The 27,699-nt window shown below is 54.8% G+C and overlaps 1 protein-coding gene across 1 annotated transcript in view; it reads right to left on the reverse strand.

Moving 5' to 3' along the window:
• The window catches only part of LOC132386195 (uncharacterized), a 136,696-nt gene extending 109,003 nt beyond the window's left edge, over nt 1-27,693 (reverse strand). Inside the window, exons 1-2 of the mRNA XM_059958478.1 lie at nt 27,416-27,693; nt 20,198-20,406 (exon numbers count right to left, since the gene is read on the reverse strand). Coding sequence (XP_059814461.1) covers nt 20,198-20,406; nt 27,416-27,625 — 419 coding nt within the window. The 5' untranslated portion in view covers nt 27,626-27,693. The remainder of the gene's footprint in view (nt 1-20,197; nt 20,407-27,415) is intronic.
• Nucleotides 27,694-27,699: the final 6 nt, after the last annotated feature.

Below are 27,699 nucleotides of genomic sequence, written 5' to 3' on the forward strand. Positions count from 1 at the left end.
AGTCTGATAGGAGAGGACCGAAGTCTAATAGGAGAGCTGGGAAGTGATTGGTGAACGAGATACAGGGCTGGAGAACGGGGAACCTGATAGGAGAGGACAGAAATCTGATAGGAGAGCTGGGAAGTGATTGCTGAACGAGATACAGGACTGGAGAAGTGAGCGTCTGATAGGAGAGGACAGAAGTCTGATAGGAGAGCTAGGAAGTAATTAATGAAGCAGATACAGGGCTGGAGAAGGGGGAATCTGATAGGAGAGGACAGAAGTCTGATAGGACTGCTGGGAAGTGATTTGTGAACGAGATACAGGGCTGGAGAAGGGGGAGTCTGATAGGAGAGGACAGGAGTCTGATAGGAGAGCTGGGAAGTGATTGGTGAACGAGATACAAGACTGGAGAAGGGGGAGTCTGATAGGAGAGGACAGAAGTCTGACAGGAGAGCTGGGAAGTTGATTCGTGAACGAGATACAGGGCTGGAGAAGTGGGAGTGATAGGGGAGCTGGGAAGTTGGTTGGTGAACGAGATACAGGGCTGGAGAAGGGGGAGACTGATAGGAGAGCTGGGAAGTACTGGGTGAACGAGGTACAGGACTGGAGAAGGGGGAGTCTGATAGGAGAGCTGGGAAGTGATTGGTGAACGAGATACAGGGCTGGAGAAGGGGGAGTCTGAAAGGAGAGGACAGAAGTCTGATAGGAGAGCTGGGAAGTGATTGGTGAATGAGATACAGGACTGGAGAAGGGGGAGTCTGATAGGAGATCTGGGAAGTGATTGGTGAACGAGATACAGGGCTGGAGAAGGGGGAGTCTGAAAGGAGAGGACAGAAGTCTGATAGGAGAGCTGGGAAGTGATTGGTGAATGAGATACAGGACTGGAGAAGGGGGAGTCTGATAGGAGAGGACAGAAGGCCATTGGAGAGCTGGGAAGTGATTGGTCAATGAAATACAGGGTTGCAGAAGTGAGAGTCTGATAGGAGAGGACAGAAGTCTCATAGGAGAGCTGGGAAGTTGATTGGTGAACGAGATACAGGGCTGGAGAAGTGGGAGTCTGATAGGAGAGGACAGAAGTCTGATAGGAGAGCTAGGAAGTGACTGGTGAATGACATACAGGGCTGGAGAAGAGGGAGTCTGATAGGAGAGGACAGAAGTCTGATAGGAGAGCTGGGAAGTGATTGGTGAACGAGATACAGGACTGGAGAAGGGGGAGTCTGAGAGGAGAGGACAGAAGTCTGATAGGAAGCTGGGAAGTGATTGGTGAACGAGATACAGGGCTGGATAAGGGGGAGTCTGATAGGAGAGCTGGGAAGTGATTGGTGAACGATATACAGGGCTGGAGAAGGGGGAGTCAGATAGGAGAGCTGGGAAGTGATTGGTGAACGAGATACAGGGCCGGAGAAGGGGGAATCTGATAGGAGAGGACAGAAGTCTGATAGGGGAGCTGGGAAGAGATTTGTGAATGAGATACAGGGCTGGATAAGGGGGAGTCTGATAGGAGATGACGGAAGTCTGATAGGAGAGCTGGGAAGTGATTGGTGAATTAGATACAGGACTGGAAAAGGGTGAATCTGAAAGGCGAGGACAGAAGTCTGATAGGAGAGCAGGGAAGTTGGTGAATGAGATACAGGGCTGGAGAAGGGGGAATCTGATAGGAGACGACAGAAGTCTGATAGAAGTGCTGGGAAGTGATTGGTGAACGAGATACAGGACTGGAGAAGTGAGAGACTGATAGGAGAGGACAGAAGTCTGATAGGAGAGCTGGGAAGTGATTGGTGAACGAGATACAGGGCTGGAGAAGGGGGAGTCTGATAGGAGAGCTGGGAAGTGATTGCTGAACGAGATACAGGGCTGGAGAAGGGGGAGACTGATAGGAGGGGACAGATGTCTGATAGGAGAGCTGGGAAGTGATTGGTGAACAAGATACAGGGCCGGAGAAGGGGGAATCTGATAGGAGAGGACAGAAGTCTGATAGGAGAGCTGGGAAGTGATTGGTGAACGAGATACAGGACTGGAGAAGTGAGAGTCTGATAGGAGAGGACAGAAGTCTGATAGGAGAGCTAGGAAGTGATTGGTGAATGAGATACAGGGCTGGAGAAGGGGGAGTCTGATAGGAGAGGACAGAAGTCTAATAGGAGAGCTGGGAAGTGATTGGTGAACGAGATACAGAACTGGAGAAGTGAGAGTCTAACAGGAGAGGACAGAAGTCTGATAGGAGAGCTAGGAAGTGATTGGTGAATGAGATACAGGGCTGGAGAACGGGGAACCTGATAGGAGAGGACAGAAATCTGATAGGAGAGCTGGGAAGTGATTGCTGAACGAGATACAGGACTGGAGAAGAGAGTGTCTGATAGGAGAGGACAGAAGTCTGATAGGAGAGCTAGGAAGTAATTAATGAATCAGATACAGGGCTGGAGAAGGGGTAATCTGATAGGAGAGGACAGAAGTCTGATAGGACAGCTGGGAAGTGATTTGTGAACGAGATACAGGGCTGGAGAAGGGGGAGTCTGTTAGGAGAGGACAGGAGTCTGATAGGAGAGCTGGGAAGTGATTGGTGAACGAGATACAAGACTGGAGAAGGGGGAGTCTGATAGGAGAGGACAGAAGTCTGACAGGAGAGCTCGGAAGTGATTGGTGAACGAGATACAGGGCTGGAGAAGGGGGAGTCTTATAGGAGAGGACAGAAGTCTCATAGGAGAGCTGGGAAGTTGATTCGTGAACGAGATACAGGGCTGGAGAAGTGGGAGTGATAGGGGAGCTGGGAAGTTGGTTGGTGAACGAGATACAGGGCTGGAGAAGGGGGAGTCTGATAGGAGAGCTGGGAAGTACTGGGTGAACGAGGTACAGGACTGGAGAAGGGGGAGTCTGATAGGAGAGCTGGGAAGTGATTGGTGAACGAGATACAGGGCTGGAGAAGGGGGAGTCTGAAAGGAGAGGACAGAAGTCTGATAGGAGAGCTGGGAAGTGATTGGTGAATGAGATACAGGACTGGAGAAGGGGGAGTCTGATAGGAGAGCTGGGAAGTGATTGGTGAACGAGATACAGGGCTGGAGAAGGGGGAGTCTGAAAGGAGAGGACAGAAGTCTGATAGGAGAGCTGGGAAGTGATTGGTGAACGAGATACAGGACTGGAGAAGGGGGAGTCTGATAGGAGAGGACAGAAGTCTCATAGGAGAGCTGGGAAGTTGATTGGTGAACGAGATACAGGGCTGGAGAAGGGGGAGTCTGAGAGGAGAGGACAGAAGTCTGATAGGAAGCTGGGAAGTGATTGGTGAACGAGATACAGGGCTGGATAAGGGGGAGTCTGATAGGAGAGCTGGGAAGTGATTGGTGAAAGATATACAGGGCTGGAGAAGGGGGAGTCAGATAGGAGAGCTGGGAAGTGATTGGTGAACGAGATACAGGGCCGGAGAAGGGGGAATCTGATAGGAGAGGACAGAAGTCTGATAGGAGAGCTGGGAAGTGATTTGTGAATGAGATACAGGGCTGGATAAGGGGGAGTCTGATAGGAGATGACGGAAGTCTGATAGGAGAGCTGGGAAGTGATTGGTGAATTAGATACAGGACTGGAAAAGGGTGAGTCTGATAGGAGAGGACAGAAGTCTAATAGGAGAGCTGGGAAGTGATTGGTGAACGAGATACAGAACTGGAGAAGGGGGAGTCTGATCGGAGAGGACAGAAGTCTGATAGGAAAGCTGGGAAGTGATTGGTGAACGAGATACAGGGCTGGAGAAGGGGGAGACTGATAGGAGAGGACAGAAGTCTGATAGAAGAGCTGGGATGTGATTGGTGAACGAGATACAGGGCCGGAGAAGGGGGAGTCTGATAGGAGAAGACAGAAGTCTGACAGGAGAGCTGGGAAGTGATTTGTGAACGAGATACAGGGCTGGAGAAGGGGGTGTGTGATAGGAGAGGACAGAAGTCTCATAGGAGAGCTGGGAAGTTGATTGGTGAACGAGATACAGGGCTGGAGAAGTGGGAGTCTGATAGGAGAGGACAGAAGTCTGATAGGAGAGCTAGGAAGTGACTGGTGAATGACATACAGGGCTGGAGAAGTGGGAGTCTGATAGGAGAGGACAGAAGTCTGATAGGAGAGCTGGGAAGTGATTGGTGACGAGACATAGGACTGGAGAAGGGGGAGTGATCGGAGAGGACAGAAGTCTGATAGGAAAGCTGGGAAGTTTGGTGAACGCGATACAGAACTGGATAAGGGGGAGTCTGATAGGAGAGCTGGGAAGTGATTGGTGAACGAGATACAGGGCTGGAGAAGGGGGAGTCGGATAGGAGAGGACAGAAGTCTGATAGGAGAGCTGGGAAGTGATTGGTGAACGAGATACAGGGCTGGAGAAGGGGGAGTCTGATAGGAGAGCTGGGAAGTGATTGGTGAACAAGATACAGGGCTGGAGAAGGGGGAGTCTGATAGGAGAGGACCCAAGTCTGATAGGAGAGCTGGGAAGTGATTGGTGAACGAGATACAAGACTGGAGAAGGGGGGAGTCTGATAGGAGAGGACAGAAGTCTCATAGGAGAGCTGGGAAGTTGATTGGTGAACGAGATACAGGGTTGGAGAAGTGGGAGTCTGATAGGAGAGGACAAAAGTCTGATAGGAGAACTAGTAAGTGACTGATGAACGAGATACAGGGCCGGAGAAGGGGGAATCTGATAGGAGAGGACAGGAGAGCTGGGAAGTGATTGGTGAACGAGATACAGGGCTGGAGAAGGGGGATTCTGATAGGAGAGCTGGGAAGTGATTGGTGAACGAGATACAGGGCTGGAGAAGGGGGAGTCTGATAGGAGAGCTGGGCAGTGATTGGTGAACGAGATACAGGGCTGGATAAGGGGGAGTCTGATAGGAGAGCTGGGAAGTGATTGGTGAACGAGATACAGGGCTGGAGAAGGGGGAGTCTGATAGGAGAGCTGGGAAGTGATTGGTGAACGAGATACAAGGCCGGAGAAGGGGGAATCTGATAGGAGAGCTGGGAAGTGATTGGTGAACGAGATACAGGGCTGGAGAAGGGGGAGTCTGATAGGAGAGGACCCAAGTCTGATAGGAGAGCTGGGAAGTGATTGGTGAACGAGATACAAGACTGGAGAAGGGGGGAGTCTGATAGGAGAGGACAGAAGTCTGATAGGAGAGCTGGGAAGTGATTGGTGACGAGACATAGGACTGGAGAAGGGGGAGTCTGATCGGAGAGGACAGAAGTCTGATAGGAAAGCTGGGAAGTGATTGGTGAACGAGATACAGGACTGGATAAGGGGGAGTCTGATAGGAGAGCTGGGAAGTGATTGGTGAACGAGATACAGGGCTGGAGAAGGGGGAGTCTGATAGGAGAGCTGGGAAGTGATTGGTGACCGAGATACAGGGCTGGATAAGGGGGAGTCTGATAGGAGAGCTGGGAAGTGATTGGTGAACGAGATACAGGGCCGGAGAAGGGGGAATCTGATAGGAGAGCTGGGAAGTGATTTGTGAACGAGATACAGGGCTGGAGAAGGGGGAGTCTGATAGGAGAGCTGGGAAGTGATTGGTGAACGAGATACAGGGCTGGAGAAGGGGGAATCTGATAGGAGAGCTGGGAAGTGATTGGTGAACGAGATACAGGGCTGGATAAGGGGGAGTCTGATAGGAGAGCTGGGAAGTGATTTGTGTACGAGATACAGGGCTGGAGAAGGGGGGAGTCTGATAGGAGAGGACAGAAGTCTCATAGGAGAGCTGGGAAGTTGATTGGTGAACGAGATACAGGGCTGGAGAAGTGGGAGTCTGATAGGAGAGGACAGAAGTCTGATAGGAGAGCTAGGAAGTGACTGGTGAATGACATACAGGGCTGGAGAAGTGGGAGTCTGATAGGAGAGGACAGAAGTCTGATAGGAGAGCTGGGAAGTGACTGGTGAATGAGATACAGGGCTGGAGAAGTGGGAGTCTGATAGGAGAGGACAGAAGTCTGATAGGAGAGCTGGGACGTGATTTGTGAACGAGATACAGGACTGGAGAAGGGGGAGTCTGATAGGAGAGCTGGGAAGTGACTGGTGAATGACATACAGGGCTGGAGAAGTGGGAGTCTGATAGGAGAGGACAGAAGTCTGATAGGACAGCTGGGAAGTGATTGGTGACGAGACATAGGACTGGAGAAGGGGGAGTCTGATAGGAGAGGACAGAGGTCTGATTGGAGAGCTGGGAAGTGATTGGTGAACGAGTTACAGGACTGAAGTAAGGGGAGTCTCATAGGAGAGCTGGGAAGTTGATTGGTGAACGAGATACAGGGTTGGAGAAGTGGGAGTCTGATAGGAGAGGACAGAAGTCTGATAGGAGAGCTAGTAAGTGACTGATGAACGAGATACAGGGCCAGAGAAGGGGGAATCTGATAGGAGAGGACAGGAGAGCTGGGAAGTGATTTGTGAACGAGATACAGGGCTGGAGAAGGGGGAGTCTGATAGGAGAGGACCCAAGTCTGATAGGAGAGCTGGGAAGTGATTGGTGAACGAGATACAAGACTGGAGAAGGGGGAGTCTGATAGGAGAGGACAGAAGTCTGACAGGAGAGCTGGGAAGTTGATTGGTGAACGAGATACAGGGCTGGAAAAGTGGGAGTCTGATAGGAGAGCAGGGAAGTTGATTGCTGAATGAGATACAGGGCTGGAGAAGGGGGAATCTGATAGGAGAGGACAGAAGTCTGATAGGAGAGCTGGGAAGTGATTGGTGAACGAGATACAGGACTGGAGAAGGGGAAGTCTGATAGGAGAGCTGGGAAGTGATTGGTGAACGAGATACAGGGCTGGAGAAGGGGGAGACTGATAGGAGAGGACAGAAGTCTGATAGAAGAGCTGGGATGTGATTGGTGAACGAGATACAGGGCCGGAGAAGGGGGAGTCTGATAGGAGAGGACAGAAGTCTGACAGGAGAGCTGGGAAGTGATTTGTGAACGAGATACAGGGCTGGAGAAGGGGGTGTGTGATAGGAGAGGACAGAAGTCTCATAGGAGAGCTGGGAAGTTGATTGGTGAACGAGATACAGGGCTGGAGAAGTGGGAGTCTGATAGGAGAGGACAGAAGTCTGATAGGAGAGCTAGGAAGTGACTGGTGAATGACATACAGGGCTGGAGAAGTGGGAGTCTGATAGGAGAGGACAGATGTCTGATAGGAGAGCTGGGAAGTGATTGGTGACGAGACATAGGACTGGAGAAGGGGGAGTGATCGGAGAGGACAGAAGTCTGATAGGAAAGCTGGGAAGTGATTGGTGAACGCGATACAGAACTGGATAAGGGGGAGTCTGATAGGAGAGCTGGGAAGTGATTGGTGAACGAGATACAGGGCTGGAGAAGGGGGAGTCGGATAGGAGAGGACAGAAGTCTGATAGGAGAGCTGGGAAGTGATTGGTGAACGAGATACAGGGCTGGAGAAGGGGGAGTCTGATAGGAGAGCTGGGAAGTGATTGGTGAACGAGATACAGGGCTGGAGAAGGGGGAGTCTGATAGGAGAGGACCCAAGTCTGATAGGAGAGCTGGGAAGTGATTGGTGAACGAGATACAAGACTGGAGAAGGGGGGAGTCTGATAGGAGAGGACAGAAGTCTCATAGGAGAGCTGGGAAGTTGATTGGTGAACGAGATACAGGGTTGGAGAAGTGGGAGTCTGATAGGAGAGGACAAAAGTCTGATAGGAGAACTAGTAAGTGACTGATGAACGAGATACAGGGCCGGAGAAGGGGGAATCTGATAGGAGAGGACAGGAGAGCTGGGAAGTGATTGGTGAACGAGATACAGGGCTGGAGAAGGGGGAGTCTGATAGGAGAGCTGGGAAGTGATTGGTGAACGAGATACAGGGCTGGAGAAGGGGGAGTCTGATAGGAGAGCTGGGAAGTGATTGGTGAACGAGATACAGGGCTGGATAAGGGGGAGTCTGATAGGAGAGCTGGGAAGTGATTGGTGAACGAGATACAGGGCTGGAGAAGGGGGAGTCTGATAGGAGAGCTGGGAAGTGATTGGTGAACGAGATACAGGGCCGGAGAAGGGGGAATCTGATAGGAGAGCTGGGAAGTGATTGGTGAACGAGATACAGGGCTGGAGAAGGGGGAGTCTGATAGGAGAGGACCCAAGTCTGATAGGAGAGCTGGGAAGTGATTGGTGAACGAGATACAAGACTGGAGAAGGGGGGAGTCTAATAGGAGAGGACAGAAGTCTCATAGGAGAGCTGGGAAGTTGATTGGTGAACGAGATACAGGGTTGGAGAAGTGGGAGTCTGATAGGAGAGGACAGAAGTCTGATAGGAGAACTAGTAAGTGACTGATGAACGAGATACAGGGCCGGAGAAGGGGGAATCTGATAGGAGAGGACAGGAGAGCTGGGAAGTTATTTTTTGAACGAGATACAGGGCTGGAGAAGGGGGAGTCTGATAGGAGAGGACCCAAGTCTGATAGGAGAGCTGGGAAGTGATTGGTGAACGAGATACAAAACTGGAGAAGGGGGAGTCTAATAGGAGAGGACAGAAGTCTGATAGGAGAGCTGGGAAGTGATTGGTGACGAGACATAGGACTGGAGAAGGGGGAGTCTGATAGGAGAGGACAGAGGTCTGATTGGAGAGCTGGGAAGTGATTGGTGAACGAGATACAGGACTGGAGTAAGGGGAGTCTCATAGGAGAGCTGGGAAGTTGATTGGTGAACGAGATACAGGGTTGGAGAAGTGGGAGTCTGATAGGAGAGGACAGAAGTCTGATAGGAGAGCTAGTAAGTGACTGATGAACGAGATACAGGGCCAGAGAAGGGGGAATCTGATAGGAGAGGACAGGAGAGCTGGGAAGTGATTTGTGAACGAGATACAGGGCTGGAGAAGGGGGAGTCTGATAGGAGAGGACCCAAGTCTGATAGGAGAGCTGGGAAGTGATTGGTGAACGAGATACAAGACTGGAGAAGGGGGAGTCTGATAGGAGAGGACAGAAGTCTGACAGGAGAGCTGGGAAGTTGATTGGTGAACGAGATACAGGGCTGGAAAAGTGGGAGTCTGATAGGAGAGCAGGGAAGTTGATTGCTGAATGAGATACAGGGCTGGAGAAGGGGGAATCTGATAGGAGAGGACAGAAGTCTGATAGGAGAGCTGGGAAGTGATTGGTGAACGAGATACAGGACTGGAGAAGGGGAAGTCTGATAGGAGAGCTGGGAAGTGATTGGTGAACGAGATACAGGGCTGGAGAAGGGGGAGACTGATAGGAGAGGACAGAAGTCTGATAGAAGAGCTGGGATGTGATTGGTGAACGAGATACAGGGCCGGAGAAGGGGGAGTCTGATAGGAGAGGACAGAAGTCTGACAGGAGAGCTGGGAAGTGATTTGTGAACGAGATACAGGGCTGGAGAAGGGGGTGTGTGATAGGAGAGGACAGAAGTCTCATAGGAGAGCTGGGAAGTTGATTGGTGAACGAGATACAGGGCTGGAGAAGTGGGAGTCTGATAGGAGAGGACAGAAGTCTGATAGGAGAGCTAGGAAGTGACTGGTGAATGACATACAGGGCTGGAGAAGTGGGAGTCTGATAGGAGAGGACAGATGTCTGATAGGAGAGCTGGGAAGTGATTGGTGACGAGACATAGGACTGGAGAAGGGGGAGTGATCGGAGAGGACAGAAGTCTGATAGGAAAGCTGGGAAGTGATTGGTGAACGCGATACAGAACTGGATAAGGGGGAGTCTGATAGGAGAGCTGGGAAGTGATTGGTGAACGAGATACAGGGCTGGAGAAGGGGGAGTCGGATAGGAGAGGACAGAAGTCTGATAGGAGAGCTGGGAAGTGATTGGTGAACGAGATACAGGGCTGGAGAAGGGGGAGTCTGATAGGAGAGCTGGGAAGTGATTGGTGAACGAGATACAGGGCTGGAGAAGGGGGAGTCTGATAGGAGAGGACCCAAGTCTGATAGGAGAGCTGGGAAGTGATTGGTGAACGAGATACAAGACTGGAGAAGGGGGGAGTCTGATAGGAGAGGACAGAAGTCTGATAGGACAGCTGGGAAGTGATTGGTGACGAGACATAGGACTGGAGAATGGGGAGTCTGATAGGAGAGGACAGAGGTCTGATTGGAGAGCTGGGAAGTGATTGGTGAACGAGTTACAGGACTGAAGTAAGGGGAGTCTCATAGGAGAGCTGGGAAGTTGATTGGTGAACGAGATACAGGGTTGGAGAAGTGGGAGTCTGATAGGAGAGGACAGAAGTCTGATAGGAGAGCTAGTAAGTGACTGATGAACGAGATACAGGGCCAGAGAAGGGGGAATCTGATAGGAGAGGACAGGAGAGCTGGGAAGTGATTTGTGAACGAGATACAGGGCTGGAGAAGGGGGAGTCTGATAGGAGAGGACCCAAGTCTGATAGGAGAGCTGGGAAGTGATTGGTGAACGAGATACAAGACTGGAGAAGGGGGAGTCTGATAGGAGAGGACAGAAGTCTGACAGGAGAGCTGGGAAGTTGATTGGTGAACGAGATACAGGGCTGGAAAAGTGGGAGTCTGATAGGAGAGCAGGGAAGTTGATTGCTGAATGAGATACAGGGCTGGAGAAGGGGGAATCTGATAGGAGAGGACAGAAGTCTGATAGGAGAGCTGGGAAGTGATTGGTGAACGAGATACAGGACTGGAGAAGGGGAAGTCTGATAGGAGAGCTGGGAAGTGATTGGTGAACGAGATACAGGGCTGGAGAAGGGGGAGACTGATAGGAGAGGACAGAAGTCTGATAGAAGAGCTGGGATGTGATTGGTGAACGAGATACAGGGCCGGAGAAGGGGGAGTCTGATAGGAGAGGACAGAAGTCTGACAGGAGAGCTGGGAAGTGATTTGTGAACGAGATACAGGGCTGGAGAAGGGGGTGTGTGATAGGAGAGGACAGAAGTCTCATAGGAGAGCTGGGAAGTTGATTGGTGAACGAGATACAGGGCTGGAGAAGTGGGAGTCTGATAGGAGAGGACAGAAGTCTGATAGGAGAGCTAGGAAGTGACTGGTGAATGACATACAGGGCTGGAGAAGTGGGAGTCTGATAGGAGAGGACAGATGTCTGATAGGAGAGCTGGGAAGTGATTGGTGACGAGACATAGGACTGGAGAAGGGGGAGTGATCGGAGAGGACAGAAGTCTGATAGGAAAGCTGGGAAGTGATTGGTGAACGCGATACAGAACTGGATAAGGGGGAGTCTGATAGGAGAGCTGGGAAGTGATTGGTGAACGAGATACAGGGCTGGAGAAGGGGGAGTCGGATAGGAGAGGACAGAAGTCTGATAGGAGAGCTGGGAAGTGATTGGTGAACGAGATACAGGGCTGGAGAAGGGGGAGTCTGATAGGAGAGCTGGGAAGTGATTGGTGAACGAGATACAGGGCTGGAGAAGGGGGAGTCTGATAGGAGAGGACCCAAGTCTGATAGGAGAGCTGGGAAGTGATTGGTGAACGAGATACAAGACTGGAGAAGGGGGGAGTCTGATAGGAGAGGACAGAAGTCTCATAGGAGAGCTGGGAAGTTGATTGGTGAACGAGATACAGGGTTGGAGAAGTGGGAGTCTGATAGGAGAGGACAAAAGTCTGATAGGAGAACTAGTAAGTGACTGATGAACGAGATACAGGGCCGGAGAAGGGGGAATCTGATAGGAGAGGACAGGAGAGCTGGGAAGTGATTGGTGAACGAGATACAGGGCTGGAGAAGGGGGAGTCTGATAGGAGAGCTGGGAAGTGATTGGTGAACGAGATACAGGGCTGGAGAAGGGGGAGTCTGATAGGAGAGCTGGGAAGTGATTGGTGAACGAGATACAGGGCTGGATAAGGGGGAGTCTGATAGGAGAGCTGGGAAGTGATTGGTGAACGAGATACAGGGCTGGAGAAGGGGGAGTCTGATAGGAGAGCTGGGAAGTGATTGGTGAACGAGATACAGGGCCGGAGAAGGGGGAATCTGATAGGAGAGCTGGGAAGTGATTGGTGAACGAGATACAGGGCTGGAGAAGGGGGAGTCTGATAGGAGAGGACCCAAGTCTGATAGGAGAGCTGGGAAGTGATTGGTGAACGAGATACAAGACTGGAGAAGGGGGGAGTCTAATAGGAGAGGACAGAAGTCTCATAGGAGAGCTGGGAAGTTGATTGGTGAACGAGATACAGGGTTGGAGAAGTGGGAGTCTGATAGGAGAGGACAGAAGTCTGATAGGAGAACTAGTAAGTGACTGATGAACGAGATACAGGGCCGGAGAAGGGGGAATCTGATAGGAGAGGACAGGAGAGCTGGGAAGTTATTTTTTGAACGAGATACAGGGCTGGAGAAGGGGGAGTCTGATAGGAGAGGACCCAAGTCTGATAGGAGAGCTGGGAAGTGATTGGTGAACGAGATACAAAACTGGAGAAGGGGGAGTCTGATAGGAGAGGACAGAAGTCTGATAGGAGAGCTGGGAAGTGATTGGTGACGAGACATAGGACTGGAGAAGGGGGAGTCTGATAGGAGAGGACAGAGGTCTGATTGGAGAGCTGGGAAGTGATTGGTGAACGAGATACAGGACTGGAGTAAGGGGAGTCTCATAGGAGAGCTGGGAAGTTGATTGGTGAACGAGATACAGGGTTGGAGAAGTGGGAGTCTGATAGGAGAGGACAGAAGTCTGATAGGAGAGCTAGTAAGTGACTGATGAACGAGATACAGGGCCAGAGAAGGGGGAATCTGATAGGAGAGGACAGGAGAGCTGGGAAGTGATTTGTGAACGAGATACAGGGCTGGAGAAGGGGGAGTCTGATAGGAGAGGACCCAAGTCTGATAGGAGAGCTGGGAAGTGATTGGTGAACGAGATACAAGACTGGAGAAGGGGGAGTCTGATAGGAGAGGACAGAAGTCTGACAGGAGAGCTGGGAAGTTGATTGGTGAACGAGATACAGGGCTGGAAAAGTGGGAGTCTGATAGGAGAGCAGGGAAGTTGATTGCTGAATGAGATACAGGGCTGGAGAAGGGGGAATCTGATAGGAGAGGACAGAAGTCTGATAGGAGAGCTGGGAAGTGATTGGTGAACGAGATACAGGACTGGAGAAGGGGAAGTCTGATAGGAGAGCTGGGAAGTGATTGGTGAACGAGATACAGGGCTGGAGAAGGGGGAGACTGATAGGAGAGGACAGAAGTCTGATAGAAGAGCTGGGATGTGATTGGTGAACGAGATACAGGGCCGGAGAAGGGGGAGTCTGATAGGAGAGGACAGAAGTCTGACAGGAGAGCTGGGAAGTGATTTGTGAACGAGATACAGGGCTGGAGAAGGGGGTGTGTGATAGGAGAGGACAGAAGTCTCATAGGAGAGCTGGGAAGTTGATTGGTGAACGAGATACAGGGCTGGAGAAGTGGGAGTCTGATAGGAGAGGACAGAAGTCTGATAGGAGAGCTAGGAAGTGACTGGTGAATGACATACAGGGCTGGAGAAGTGGGAGTCTGATAGGAGAGGACAGATGTCTGATAGGAGAGCTGGGAAGTGATTGGTGACGAGACATAGGACTGGAGAAGGGGGAGTGATCGGAGAGGACAGAAGTCTGATAGGAAAGCTGGGAAGTGATTGGTGAACGCGATACAGAACTGGATAAGGGGGAGTCTGATAGGAGAGCTGGGAAGTGATTGGTGAACGAGATACAGGGCTGGAGAAGGGGGAGTCGGATAGGAGAGGACAGAAGTCTGATAGGAGAGCTGGGAAGTGATTGGTGAACGAGATACAGGGCTGGAGAAGGGGGAGTCTGATAGGAGAGCTGGGAAGTGATTGGTGAACGAGATACAGGGCTGGAGAAGGGGGAGTCTGATAGGAGAGGACCCAAGTCTGATAGGAGAGCTGGGAAGTGATTGGTGAACGAGATACAAGACTGGAGAAGGGGGGAGTCTGATAGGAGAGGACAGAAGTCTCATAGGAGAGCTGGGAAGTTGATTGGTGAACGAGATACAGGGTTGGAGAAGTGGGAGTCTGATAGGAGAGGACAAAAGTCTGATAGGAGAACTAGTAAGTGACTGATGAACGAGATACAGGGCCGGAGAAGGGGGAATCTGATAGGAGAGGACAGGAGAGCTGGGAAGTGATTGGTGAACGAGATACAGGACTGGAGAAGTGGGAGTCTGATAGGAGAGCTGGGAAGTGATTGGTGAACGAGATACAGGGCTGGATAAGGGGGAGTCTGATAGGAGAGCTGGGAAGTGATTGGTGAACGAGATACAGGGCTGGAGAAGGGGGAGTCTGATAGGAGAGCTGGGAAGTGATTGGTGAACGAGATACAGGGCTGGATAAGGGGGAGTCTGATAGGAGAGCTGGGAAGTGATTGGTGAACGAGATACAGGGCTGGAGAAGGGGGAGTCTGATAGGAGAGCTGGGAAGTGATTGGTGAACGAGATACAGGGCCGGAGAAGGGAGAATCTGATAGGAGAGCTGGGAAGTGATTGGTGAACGAGATACAGGGCTGGAGAAGGGGGAGTCTGATAGGAGAGCTGGGAAGTGATTGGTGAACGAGATACAGGGCTGGATAAGGGGGAGTCTGATAGGAGAGCTGGGAAGTGATTGGTGAACGAGATACAGGGCTGGAGAAGGGGGAGTCTGATAGGAGAGCTGGGAAGTGATTGGTGAACGAGATACAGGGCTGGAGAAGGGGGAGTCTGATAGGAGAGCTGGGAAGTGATTGGTGAACGAGATACAGGGCTGGATAAGGGGGAGTCTGATAGGAGAGCTGGGAAGTGATTGGTGAACGAGATACAGGGCTGGAGAAGGGGGAGTCTGATAGGAGAGCTGGGAAGTGATTGGTGAACGAGATACAGGGCCGGAGAAGGGGGAATCTGATAGGAGAGCTGGGAAGTGATTGGTGAACGAGATACAGGGCTGGAGAAGGGGGAGTCTGATAGGAGAGCTGGGAAGTGATTGGTGAACGAGATACAGGGCTGGATAAGGGGGAGTCTGATAGGAGAGCTGGGAAGTGATTGGTGAACGAGATACAGGGCTGGAGAAGGGGGAGTCTGATAGGAGAGCTGGGAAGTGATTGGTGAACGAGATACAGGGCCGGAGAAGGGGGAATCTGATAGGAGAGCTGGGAAGTGATTGGTGAACGAGATACAGGGCTGGAGAAGGGGGAGTCTGATAGGAGAGGACCCAAGTCTGATAGGAGAGCTGGGAAGTGATTGGTGAACGAGATACAAGACTGGAGAAGGGGGGAGTCTAATAGGAGAGGACAGAAGTCTCATAGGAGAGCTGGGAAGTTGATTGGTGAACGAGATACAGGGTTGGAGAAGTGGGAGTCTGATAGGAGAGGACAGAAGTCTGATAGGAGAGCTAGTAAGTGACTGATGAACGAGATACAGGGCCGGAGAAGGGGGAATCTGATAGGAGAGGACAGGAGAGCTGGGAAGTTATTTTTTGAACGAGATACAGGGCTGGAGAAGGGGGAGTCTGATAGGAGAGGACCCAAGTCTGATAGGAGAGCTGGGAAGTGATTGGTGAACGAGATACAAAACTGGAGAAGGGGGAGTCTGATAGGAGAGGACAGAAGTCTGACAGGAGAGCTGGGAAGTGATTGGTGAACGAGATACAAGACTGGAGAAGGGGGAGTCTGATAGGAGAGGACAGAAGTCTGATAGGAGAGCTGGGAAGTGATTGGTGAACGTGATACAGGGCTGGAGAAGGGGGAGTCTGATAGGAGAGCTGGGAAGTCTGATTGGAGAGCTGGGAAGTGATTGGTGAACAGATACTGGACTGGAGAAGGTGGAGTCCGATAGGAGAGGACAGAAGTCTGATAGAAGTGCTGGGAAGTGATTGGAGAACAGATACTGGACTGGAGAAGGGGGAGTCTGATAGGACAGGACAGATGTCTGATAGGAGAGCTGGGAAGTGATTGGTGAACGTGATACAGGGCTGGAGAAGGGGGAGTCTGATAGGAGAGCTGGGAAGTGATTGGTGAACGAGATACAGGGCCGGAGAAGGGGGAATCTGATAGGAGAGGACAGAAGTCTGATAGGAGAGCTGGGAAGTGATTTGTGAATGAGATACAGGGCTGGAGAAGGGGGAGTCTGATAGGAGAGGTCCCAAGTCTGATAGGAGAGCTGGGAAGTGATTGGTGAACGAGATACAGGGCAGGAGAAGGGGGAGTCTGATAGGAGAGGACAGAAGTCTGATAGGAGAGCTGGGAAGTGATTGGTGAACGAGATACAGGACTGGAGAAGGGGGAGTCTGATAGGAGAGGACAGAAGTCTGATAGGATAGCTGGGAAGTGATTGGTGACTAGACATAGGACTGGAGAAGGGGGAGTCTGATAGGAAAGCTGGTAAGTGATTGGTGAACGAGATACAGGACTGGAGAAGGGGGAGTCTGATAGAAGAGGACAGAAGTCTGATAGGAGAGCTGGGAAGTGATTGGTGAACAGATACTGGACTGGAGAAGGGGGAGTCTGATAGGAGAGGACAGATGTCTGATAGGAGAGCTGGGAAGTGATTGGTGAACGAGATACAGGGCTGGAGAAGGGGGAGTCTGATAGGAGAGGACAGAAGTCTCATAGGAGAGCTGGGAAGTTGATTGGTGAACGAGATACAGGGCTGGAGAAGTGGGAGACTGATAGGAGAGGACAGAAGTCTGATAGGAGAGCTGGGAAGTGATGGTTGAACGAGATACAGGGCTGGAGAAGGGGGAGTCTGATAAGGGAGCTGGGAAGTGATTGGTGAACGAGATACAGGGCAGGAGAAGGGGGAGTCTGATAGGAGAGGACAGATGTCTGATAGGAGAGCTGGGAAGTGATTGGTGAACGAGATACAGGGCTGGAGAAGGGGGAGTCTGATAGGAGAGCTGGGAAGTGATTGGTGGTTGTGATACAGGGCTGGAGACGGGGGGGAGTCTGATAGGAAAGCTGGTAAGTGATTGGTGAACAGATACTGGACTGGAGAAGGGGGAGTCTGATAGGAGAGGACAGATGTCTGATAGGAGAGCTGGCAAGTGATTGGTGAACGAGATACAGGGCCGGAGAAGGGGGAATCTGATAGGAGAGGACAGAAGTCTGATAGGAGAGCTGCGAAGTGATTTGTGAACGAGATACAGGGCTGGAGAAGGGGGAGTCAGATAGGAGAGGACCCAAGTCTGATAGGAGAGCTGGGAAGTGATTGTTGAACGAGATACAAGACTGGAGAAGGGGGAGTCTGATAGGAGAGGACAGAAGTCTCATAGGAGAGCTGGGAAGTTGATTGGTGAACGAGATACAGGGTTGGAGAAGTGGGAGTCTGATAGGAGAGGACAGAAGTCTGATAGGAGAGCTAGGAAGTGATTGGTGAATTAGATACAGGACTGGAGAAGTGGGAATCTGATCGGCGAGGACAGAAGTCTGATAGGAGAGCTGGGAAGTGATTGATGAACAGATACTGGACTGGAGAAGGGGGAGTCTGATAGGAGAGGACAGATGTCTGATAGGAGAGCTGGGAAGTGATTGGTGAACGAGATACAGGGCCGGAGAAGGGGGAGTCTGATAGGAGAGGACAGAAGTCTGATAGGAGAGCTGGGAAGTGATGGTTGAACGAGATACAGGGCTGGAGAAGGGGGAGTCTGATAAGGGAGCTGGGAAGTGATTGGTGAACGAGGTACAGGACTGGAGAAGAGAGAGTCTGATAGGACAGGACAGAAGTCTGATAGGAGAGCTGGGAAGTGATTGGTGAATGAGATACAGGGGTCGAGAAGGCGGAGTCTGAAAGGAGAGGACAGAAGTCTGATAGGAGAGCTGTGAAGTGATTGGTGAATTAGATACAGGACTGGAGAAGGGGGAGACTGATAGGAGAGGACAGAACTCTGATAGGAGAGCTGGGAAGTGATTGGTGAACGAGATACAGGGCCGGAGAAGGTGGAGTCTGATAGGAGAGGACAGAAGTCCATGGGAGAGCTCGGTTGACCACGAGGAAATCTGCAGACGCTGGAAATTTAAGCAACACACACAAAATGCTGGTGGAACACAGCAGGCCGGGCAGCATCTATAGTGAGAAGCACTGTCCATGTTTCAGGCCGAGACCGATCAGGACTGACTGAAAGAAGAGATAGAGATTTGAAAGTGGGAGGGGGAGGGTTGAGATGCGAAATGATCGGAGAAGACCGGAGCGGGTGGGATGAAGCTGAGAGCTGGAAAGGTGATTGGCGAAAGTGATACAGAGCTGGAGAAGGGATCATGGGACGGGTGGCCTAGGGAGAAAGAAAGGGGGAGGGGAGCACCAGAAGGAGATGGAGTACAGGCAGAGTGATTGTGAGAGTGGCAGAGAGTGGAAGAAAAGGAGGAAAATGAATATATCAGGGAGGGGGCATTAACGGAAGCTACAGGTTTCCCCTCCCCCTACTACTTTCAAATCTCTTACTATCTTTCCTTTCAGTTAGTCCTGACTATGGGTCTGATGGCAGGACTTTCATATGAAGAAAGACTGGATCGACTAGGCTTATACTCACTGGAATTTAGAAGATTGAGGGGGGATCTTATTGAAACGTATAAAATTCTAAAGAGTTTGGACAGGCTAGATGCAGGAAGATTGTTTCCGATGTTGGGGGAGTCCAGAACGAGGGGTCACAGTTTAAGGATAAAGGGGAAGCCTTTTAGAACCGAGATGAGGAAAAACCTCTTCACACAGAGAGTGGTGAATCTGTGGAATTCTCTGCCACAGGAAACGGTTGAGGCCGGTTCATTGGCTATATTTAAGAGGGAGTTAGATATGGCCCTTGTGGCTAAAGGGATCAGGGGGTACGGAGAGAAAGCAGGTACAGGGTTCTGAGTTGGGTGATCAGCCATGATCGTACTGAATGGCGGTGCAGGCTCCAAGGGCCGAATGGCCTCCTCCTGCACCTATTTTCTAGTTTCTAAAAGAGCTGGTCAAATTGTCTGTGCATTTTCCATTAGCGACGGTCCCTGGGGCGGCATTGATTTAGCGAAGTTTGGAAGACCAGATTGAAGTCCAGTCTCCGAACTGATTGGTGAGCAAGCGCCTCACATTTCTCCCTTCCCTCCCTGGGCTCTTCCCTTTGGATTAATGGCGAGTTCCCAAGGCAGCGAGCGACGGAGGGAGGGAGGGACTTCTCCTCGGCTGCCTGCCACAGTTCCCTCCGATTCTCTTATTTGCAATTATAGACGATCCCCAGGTGTACCCAGAACGCAGATTTCCTCCAAAACAGAAAAGAAAAGAAAGATTGAGAGGAGGAAATCTGCAGGTGCTGGAAATCCAAGCAAAGCAGGAGGAACTCAGCCGGTCAGGAGCCCTGATCTCTGGAAGTGACAGGCGACCAGCCTTCGGGGACTGGGCAATTGAGACAGACCCTCCGTCTGGCCACTGCCCCACTCCCCGCAGAGACAACGGACCTGCGTCGGACTTGCTGCCCGCAATACAATGGCTGTGCAATTGACGGACAGTCCTTCCTCCCTCCCCAAGTGAGGAGGGTCTCTCAGATGCCTCCTCGCTGGGGGTGGGGGAGAGGCTCCACCACACATGGGGCGACACCGACGCTGAAATTGATCTGTGCAGCTCCGCCGGCTGGGATGGGGGCGTTGCGTGTCTCGCTGGCGCCCTCTGGCGGCGGGAGGTACACAACGGAAGGGAGCGTCTCGCAAGTGCCCCACTTGGCAGCTCCGACCGGCAGGGTACCTTTCACAGCACCCAGTCCCAGCCCCTTCCTTTGGCCAGGAGCGTCTCGCCACCCCGGGGTGCGGGGTAAAAGAGTCGCGGAGTGTCTTACCTCCCACACTCCCCCGTGCAACTGCGCAGCAGGGAGCATCTCACAATGCGAACCGGGCCATTTAAGAAACAGGAGCAGAATATGGCCCTTCGGCCCACGACTCCTTTCCGTTCCCTATTCATCCCCCTCAGCCCCCAGTCCCCTGCTTTCTCCCCGCGCCCTGATGACTCAAAACCTCACAAAAAACGCTGGGGGAGCTCGGCAGGCCAGGCTGCACCCGTAGGAAAAGAGCGAAAAGACTTGGAGTGGGCTTTCGGCCCGCAACGTCGACTGTACTCCCTTCCAGAGCTGCTGGCCGGCCGGCTGAGCCCCTCCGGCATCTTGTGTTGCGTTGCTTTGCATTTCCAAGCGTCTGAACACTTTCGCAAGCAGCTAACGACCTCCGCTAGAAATATAACCGAACGGATTCGCTACAGAAAACTCCTCCCCATCTCTGTCCGGAGTGGACGCCCTCCTGGCCGGAGGGGAGGGGAGAGGGCTGGGATTAACATTGGCGGACGGTCCCTAACCGCCAGCCCAGCGGCAGGGAGCGTCTCTCAATCACTCACAGGAAGGTGCGGCCGTCGGCCAGATCGTTGCCCAACATGATGGCGAAGATGTAGGTGGAGGGGCAGAGGTAGCGGCACCAGCTGATCCAAACCGGCATACGCTGGACGTAGAAGCCTCCGAGAAGCAGCTGGGCCAAGAAGGCGATCATGCTGGCGATCATGCACCGGTCGATCGGCAGGATACAGGCGGTGAGCAGGGAGCCCATCGACTACAGCAGGGAGAGACGGACAGGTCAACCCGGCTTTGTTCATTGACACACGCCACCACCAGACCGTGTGGAGCACAGTTCTGTACCCAAAGTGGGGGTGATGTAGAGGGAGCTCCACACTGTGTCTGACCCGTGTCCCGGGAGCGCTCGGTGTCCACACTGGGGATAAACTGGGGGGACACACTGTGGGGGTGATGTAGAGGGAGCTCCACACTGTGTCTGACCCGTGTCCCGGGAGCGTTCGGTGTCCACACTGGGGATAAAGTGGGGGGACACACTGTGGGGTGATGTAGAGGGAGCTCCACACTGTGTCTGACCCGTGTCCCGGGAGCGTTCGGTGTCCACACTGGGGATAAAGTGGGGGGACACACTGTGGGGTGATGTAGAGGGAGCTCCACACCGTGTTTGACCCGTGTCCCGGGAGCGCTCGGTGTCAACACTGGGGATAAAGTGGGGGGGACACAATGCGGGGGTGATGTAGAGGGAGCTCCACACTGTGTCTGACCCGTGTCCCGGGAGCGCTCGGTATCCACACTGGGGATAAAGTGGGGGGACACCGTGGGGTTGATGTAGAGTGAGCTCCACACCGTGTCTGACCCGTGTCCCGGGAGCGCTCGGTGTCCACACTGGGGATAAAGAGGGGGACACACTGTGGGGGTGATGTAGAGGGAGCTCCACACCGTGTCTGACCCATATCCCGGGAGCGCTCGGTGCCCACACTGGGGATAAAGTGGGGGGACACACTGTGGGGGTGATGTAGAGGGAGCTCCACACTGTGTCTGACCCGTGTCCCGGGAGCGTTCGGTGTCCACACTGGGGATAAAGTGGGGGGACACACTGTGGGGGTGATGTAGAGGGAGCTCCACACCGTGTCTGACCCGTGTCCCGGGAGCGCTCGGTGCCCACACTGGGGATAAAGTGGGGGGGGACACACTGTGGGGGTGATGTAGACGGAGCTCCACACCGTGTCTGACCCGTGTCCCGGGAGCTCTCGGTACCCACACTGGGGTAAAGTGGGGGGGACACACTGTGGGGGTGATGCAGAGGGAGCTCCACACCGTGTCTGACCCGTGTCCCGGGAGCGCACGGTGCCCACACTGGGGATAAAGTTGGGGGACACACTGTGGGGGTGATGTAGAGGGAGCTCCACACCGTGTCTGACCCGTGTCCCGGGAGCGCTCGGTGTCCACACTGGGGATAAAGTGGGGGGGACACACTGTGGGGGTGATGTAGAGGGAGCTCCACACCGTGTCTGACCCGTGTCCCGGGAGCACTCGGTGTCCACACTGGGGATAAAGTGGGGGGACACACTGTGGGGGTAATGTAGAGGGAGTTCCACACCGTGTCTGACCCGTGTCCCGGAAGCGCTCGGTGCCCATACTGGGGGTAAAGTGGGGGGACACACTGTGGGGGTGATGAAGATGGAGCTCCACACCGTGTCTGACCCGTGTCCCAGGAGCACTCGGTGTCCACACTGGGCATAAAGTCGGGGGACACACTGTGGGGGTGATTTAGAGGGAGCTCCACACCGTGTCTGACCCGTGTCCTGGGAGCGCTCGGTGCCCACACGGGGGATAAAGTTGGGGACACACTGTGGGGGTGATGTAGAGGGAGCTCCACACCGTGTCTGACCCGTGTCCCGGGAGCGCTCGGTGTTCACACTGGGGATAGAGTGGGGTGGCCACACTGTGGGGGTGATGTAGAGGGAGCTCCACACCCTGTCTGACCCGTGTCCCTGGAGCACTCGGTGCCCACACTGGGGGTAAAGTGGGGGGACACACTGTGGGAGTGATGTAGAGGGAGCTCCACACCGTGTGTGACCCGTGTCCCGGGAGCGCTCGGTGCCCATACTGGGGGTAAAGTGGGGGGACACACTGTGGGGGTGATGTAGAGGGAGCTCCACACCGTGTCTGACTCGTATCCCGGGAGCGCTCGGTGTCCACACTGGGGATAAAGTGGGGGACCCACTGTGGGGTTGATGTAGAGGGAGCTCCACACCGTTTCTGACCCGTGTCCTGGGAGCGCTCGGTGTCCACACTGGGGATAAAGTGGGGGGACACTCTGTGGGGATGATGTAGAGGGAGCTCCACACCTTGTCTGACCCGTGTCCCGGGAGCGCTCGGTGTCCACACTGGGGTAAAGTGGGTGGACACACTGTGGGGGTGATGTAGAGGGAGCTCCACACCCTGTCTGACCCGTGTCCCGGGAGCACTCGGTGCCCACACTGGGGTAAAGTGGAGGGACAGACTTTGGGGGTGATGTAGAGGAGGCTCCACACCGTGTCTGACCCGTGTCCCGGGAGCGCTCGGTGTCCACACTGGGGTAAAGTGGGGGGACACACTGTGGGGGTGATGTAGAGGGAGCTCCACACCGTGTCTGACCCGTGTCCCGGGAGCGCTTGGTGCCCACACTGGGGATAAAGCGGGGGGACACACTGTGGGGGTGATGTAGAGGGAGCTCCACACCGTGTCTGACCCGTGTCCCGGGAGCGCTCGGTGTCCACACTGGGGATAAAGTGGGGGGACACACTGTGGGGGTGATGTAGAGGGAGCTCCACACCGTGTCTGACCCGTTTCCCGGGAGCGCTCGGTGTCCACACTGGGGATAAAGTTGGGGGACACACTGTGGGGGTGATGTAGAGGGAGCTCCACACCGTGTCTGACCCGTGTCCCGGGAGTGCTCGGTGTCCACACTGGGGATAAAGTGGGGGGACACACTGTGGGGGTGATGTAGAGGGAGCTCCACACCGTGTCTGACTCGTGTCCCGGGAGTGCTCGGTGTCCACACTGGGGATAAAGTGGGGGGACACACTGTGGGGGTGATGTAGAGGGAGCTCCACACCGTGTCTGACCCGTGTCCTGGGAGCGCTCGGTGTCCACACTGGGGATAAAATGGGGGGACACAATGTGGGGGTGATGTAGAGGGAGCTCCACACCGTGTCTGACCCGTGTCCCGGGAGCGCTCGGTGCCCACACTGGGGATAAAGTGGGGGGGGGGGACACTGTGGGGGTGATGTAGAGGGAGCTCCACACCGTGTCTGACCCGTGTCCCGGGAGCGCTCGGTGTCCACACTGGGGATAAAGTGGGGGGACACACTGTGGGGGTGATGTAGAGGGAGCTCCACACCGTGTGTGACCCGTGTCCCGGGAGCGTTCGGTGTCCACACTGGGGATAAAGTGGGGGGACACACTGTGGGGTGATGTAGAGGGAGCTCCACACCGTGTTTGACCCGTGTCCCGGGAGCGCTCGGTGTCAACACTGGGGATAAAGTGGGGGGGACACAATGCGGGGGTGATGTAGAGGGAGCTCCACACTGTGTCTGACCCGTGTCCCGGGAGCGCTCGGTATCCACACTGGGGATAAAGTGGGGGGACACCGTGGGGTTGATGTAGAGTGAGCTCCACACCGTGTCTGACCCGTGTACCGGGAGCGCTCGGTGTCCACACTGGGGATAAAGAGGGGGACACACTGTGGGGGTGATGTAGAGGGAGCTCCACACCGTGTCTGACCCATATCCCGGGAGCGCTCGGTGCCCACACTGGGGATAAAGTGGGGGGACACACTGTGGGGGTGATGTAGAGGGAGCTCCACACTGTGTCTGACCCGTGTCCCGGGAGCGTTCGGTGTCCACACTGGGGATAAAGTGGGGGGACACACTGTGGGGGTGATGTAGAGGGAGCTCCACACCGTGTCTGACCCGTGTCCCGGGAGCGCTCGGTGCCCACACTGGGGATAAAGTGGGGGGGGACACACTGTGGGGGTGATGTAGACGGAGCTCCACACCGTGTCTGACCCGTGTCCCGGGAGCTCTCGGTACCCACACTGGGGTAAAGTGGGGGGGACACACTGTGGGGGTGATGCAGAGGGAGCTCCACACCGTGTCTGACCCGTGTCCCGGGAGCGCACGGTGCCCACACTGGGGATAAAGTTGGGGGACACACTGTGGGGGTGATGTAGAGGGAGCTCCACACCGTGTCTGACCCGTGTCCCGGGAGCGCTCGGTGTCCACACTGGGGATAAAGTGGGGGGGACACACTGTGGGGGTGATGTAGAGGGAGCTCCACACCGTGTCTGACCCGTGTCCCGGGAGCACTCGGTGTCCACACTGGGGATAAAGTGGGGGGACACACTGTGGGGGTAATGTAGAGGGAGTTCCACACCGTGTCTGACCCGTGTCCCGGAAGCGCTCGGTGCCCATACTGGGGGTAAAGTGGGGGGACACACTGTGGGGGTGATGTAGATGGAGCTCCACACCGTGTCTGACCCGTGTCCCAGGAGCACTCGGTGTTCACACTGGGCATAAAGTCGGGGGACACACTGTGGGGGTGATTTAGAGGGAGCTCCACACCGTGTCTGACCCGTGTCCTGGGAGCGCTCGGTGCCCACACGGGGGATAAAGTTGGGGACACACTGTGGGGGTGATGTAGAGGGAGCTCCACACCGTGTCTGACCCGTGTCCCGGGAGCGCTCGGTGTTCACACTGGGGATAGAGTGGGGTGGCCACACTGTGGGGGTGATGTAGAGGGAGCTCCACACCCTGTCTGACCCGTGTCCCTGGAGCACTCGGTGCCCACACTGGGGGTAAAGTGGGGGGACACACTGTGGGAGTGATGTAGAGGGAGCTCCACACCGTGTGTGACCCGTGTCCCGGGAGCGCTCGGTGCCCATACTGGGGGTAAAGTGGGGGGACACACTGTGGGGGTGATGTAGAGGGAGCTCCACACCGTGTCTGACTCGTATCCCGGGAGCGCTCGGTGTCCACACTGGGGATAAAGTGGGGGACCCACTGTGGGGTTGATGTAGAGGGAGCTCCACACCGTTTCTGACCCGTGTCCTGGGAGCGCTCGGTGTCCACACTGGGGATAAAGTGGGGGGACACTCTGTGGGGATGATGTAGAGGGAGCTCCACACCTTGTCTGACCCGTGTCCCGGGAGCGCTCGGTGTCCACACTGGGGTAAAGTGGGTGGACACACTGTGGGGGTGATGTAGAGGGAGCTCCACACCCTGTCTGACCCGTGTCCCGGGAGCACTCGGTGCCCACACTGGGGTAAAGTGGAGGGACAGACTTTGGGGGTGATGTAGAGGAGGCTCCACACCGTGTCTGACCCGTGTCCCGGGAGCGCTCGGTGTCCACACTGGGGTAAAGTGGGGGGACACACTGTGGGGGTGATGTAGAGGGAGCTCCACACCGTGTCTGACCCGTGTCCCGGGAGCGCTTGGTGCCCACACTGGGGATAAAGCGGGGGGACACACTGTGGGGGTGATGTAGAGGGAGCTCCACACCGTGTCTGACCCGTGTCCCGGGAGCGCTCGGTGTCCACACTGGGGATAAAGTGGGGGGACACACTGTGGGGGTGATGTAGAGGGAGCTCCACACCGTGTCTGACCCGTTTCCCGGGAGCGCTCGGTGTCCACACTGGGGATAAAGTTGGGGGACACACTGTGGGGGTGATGTAGAGGGAGCTCCACACCGTGTCTGACCCGTGTCCCGGGAGTGCTCGGTGTCCACACTGGGGATAAAGTGGGGGGACACACTGTGGGGGTGATGTAGAGGGAGCTCCACACCGTGTCTGACTCGTGTCCCGGGAGCGCTCGGTGTCCACACTGGGGATAAAGTGGGGGGACACACTGTGGGGGTGATGTAGAGGGAGCTCCACACCGTGTCTGACCCGTGTCCCGGGAGCGCTCGGTGTCCACACTGGGGATAAAATGGGGGGACACAATGTGGGGGTGATGTAGAGGGAGCTCCACACCGTGTCTGACCCGTGTCCCGGGAGCGCTCGGTGCCCACACTGGGGATAAAGTGGGGGGGGGGGGACGTAGAGGGAGCTCCACACCGTGTCTGACCCGTGTCCCGGGAGCGCTCGGTGTCCACACTGGGGATAAAGTGGGGGGACACACTGTGGGGGTGATGTAGAGGGAGCTCCACACCGTGTGTGACCCGTGTCCCGGGAGCGCTCGGTGCCCACACTGGGGATAAAGTGGGGACACACTGTGGGGGTGATGTAGACGGAGCTCCACACCGTGTCTGACCCGTGTCCCGGGAGCGCTCAGTGCCCACACTGGGGATAAAGTGGGGGACACACTGTGGGGGTGATGTAGAGGGAGCTCCACACCGTGTCTGACCCGTGTCCCGGGAGCGCTCGGTACCCACACTGGGGATAAAGTGGGGGGGACACACTGTGGGGGTGATGTAGAGGGTGCTCCACACCGTGTGTGACCCGTGTCCCGGGAGCGCTCGGTGTCCACACTGGGGATAAAGTGGGGGGACACTGTGGGGGTGATGTAGAGGGAGCTCCACACCGTGTCTGACCCGTGTCCCGGGAGCGCTCGGTGTCCACACTGGGGATAAAGTGGGGGGACACACTGTGGGGGTGATGTAGAGGGAGCTCCACACCGTGTCTGACCCGTGTCCCGGGAGCGCTCGGTGCCCACACTGGGAATAAAGTGGGGGGACACACTGTGGGGGTGATGTAGAGGGAGCTCCACACCGTGTCTGACCCGTGTCCCGGGAGCGCACGGTGCCCACACTGGGGATAAAGTGGGGGGACACACTGTGGGGGTGATGTAGAGGGAGCTCCACACCGTGTCTGACCCGTGTCCCGGGAGCACTCGGTGTCCACACTGGGGATAAAGTGGGGACACACTGTGGGGGTGATGTAGAGGGAGCTCCACACCGTGTCTGACCCGTGTCCCGGGAGCGCTCGGTACCCACACTGGGGATAAAGTGGGGGGTCACACTGTGGGGGTGATGTAGAGGGAGCTCCACACCGTGTCTGACCCGTGTCCCGGGAGCGCTCGGTGCCCACACTGGGGATAAAGTGGGGGGACACACTGTGGGGGTGATGTAGAGGGAGCTCCACACCGTGTCTGACCCGTGTCCTGGGAGCGCTCGGTGTCCACACTGGGGATAAAGTGTGGGGACACACTGTGGGGGTGATGTAGAGGGAGCTCCACACCGTGTCTGACCCGTGGGGAAAGACGGGGGTATGGGGGACGGGAACTGACCTGGGCGTTGAATGCTCCCAAGAGGACAGCTCCGAGGTGAATGAAAAAAGCAGCCACGCTCTGCACTCCGGCCATGGCAAAGACGATGGTGACACTGCCGATCGGCTTGATAATGGCCAGGGGCATCTCGGCCGTGAGCCTGGCCAGGTAGAAGGCGGAGATGTGGTATGTCCCGCGTTCTCGCTCTCGGCTGATGATTAGCTGCTGCATCGGGACTGGAGGTGGGGTGAAAGTTCGTCTGTTCAGAGAGCATGGATCACTCCTCCCGCACTGACACACGCACA

This window comes from Hypanus sabinus, unplaced genomic scaffold (assembly GCF_030144855.1).
Source record: "Hypanus sabinus isolate sHypSab1 unplaced genomic scaffold, sHypSab1.hap1 scaffold_1054, whole genome shotgun sequence".
NCBI lineage: Eukaryota > Metazoa > Chordata > Chondrichthyes > Myliobatiformes > Dasyatidae > Hypanus > Hypanus sabinus.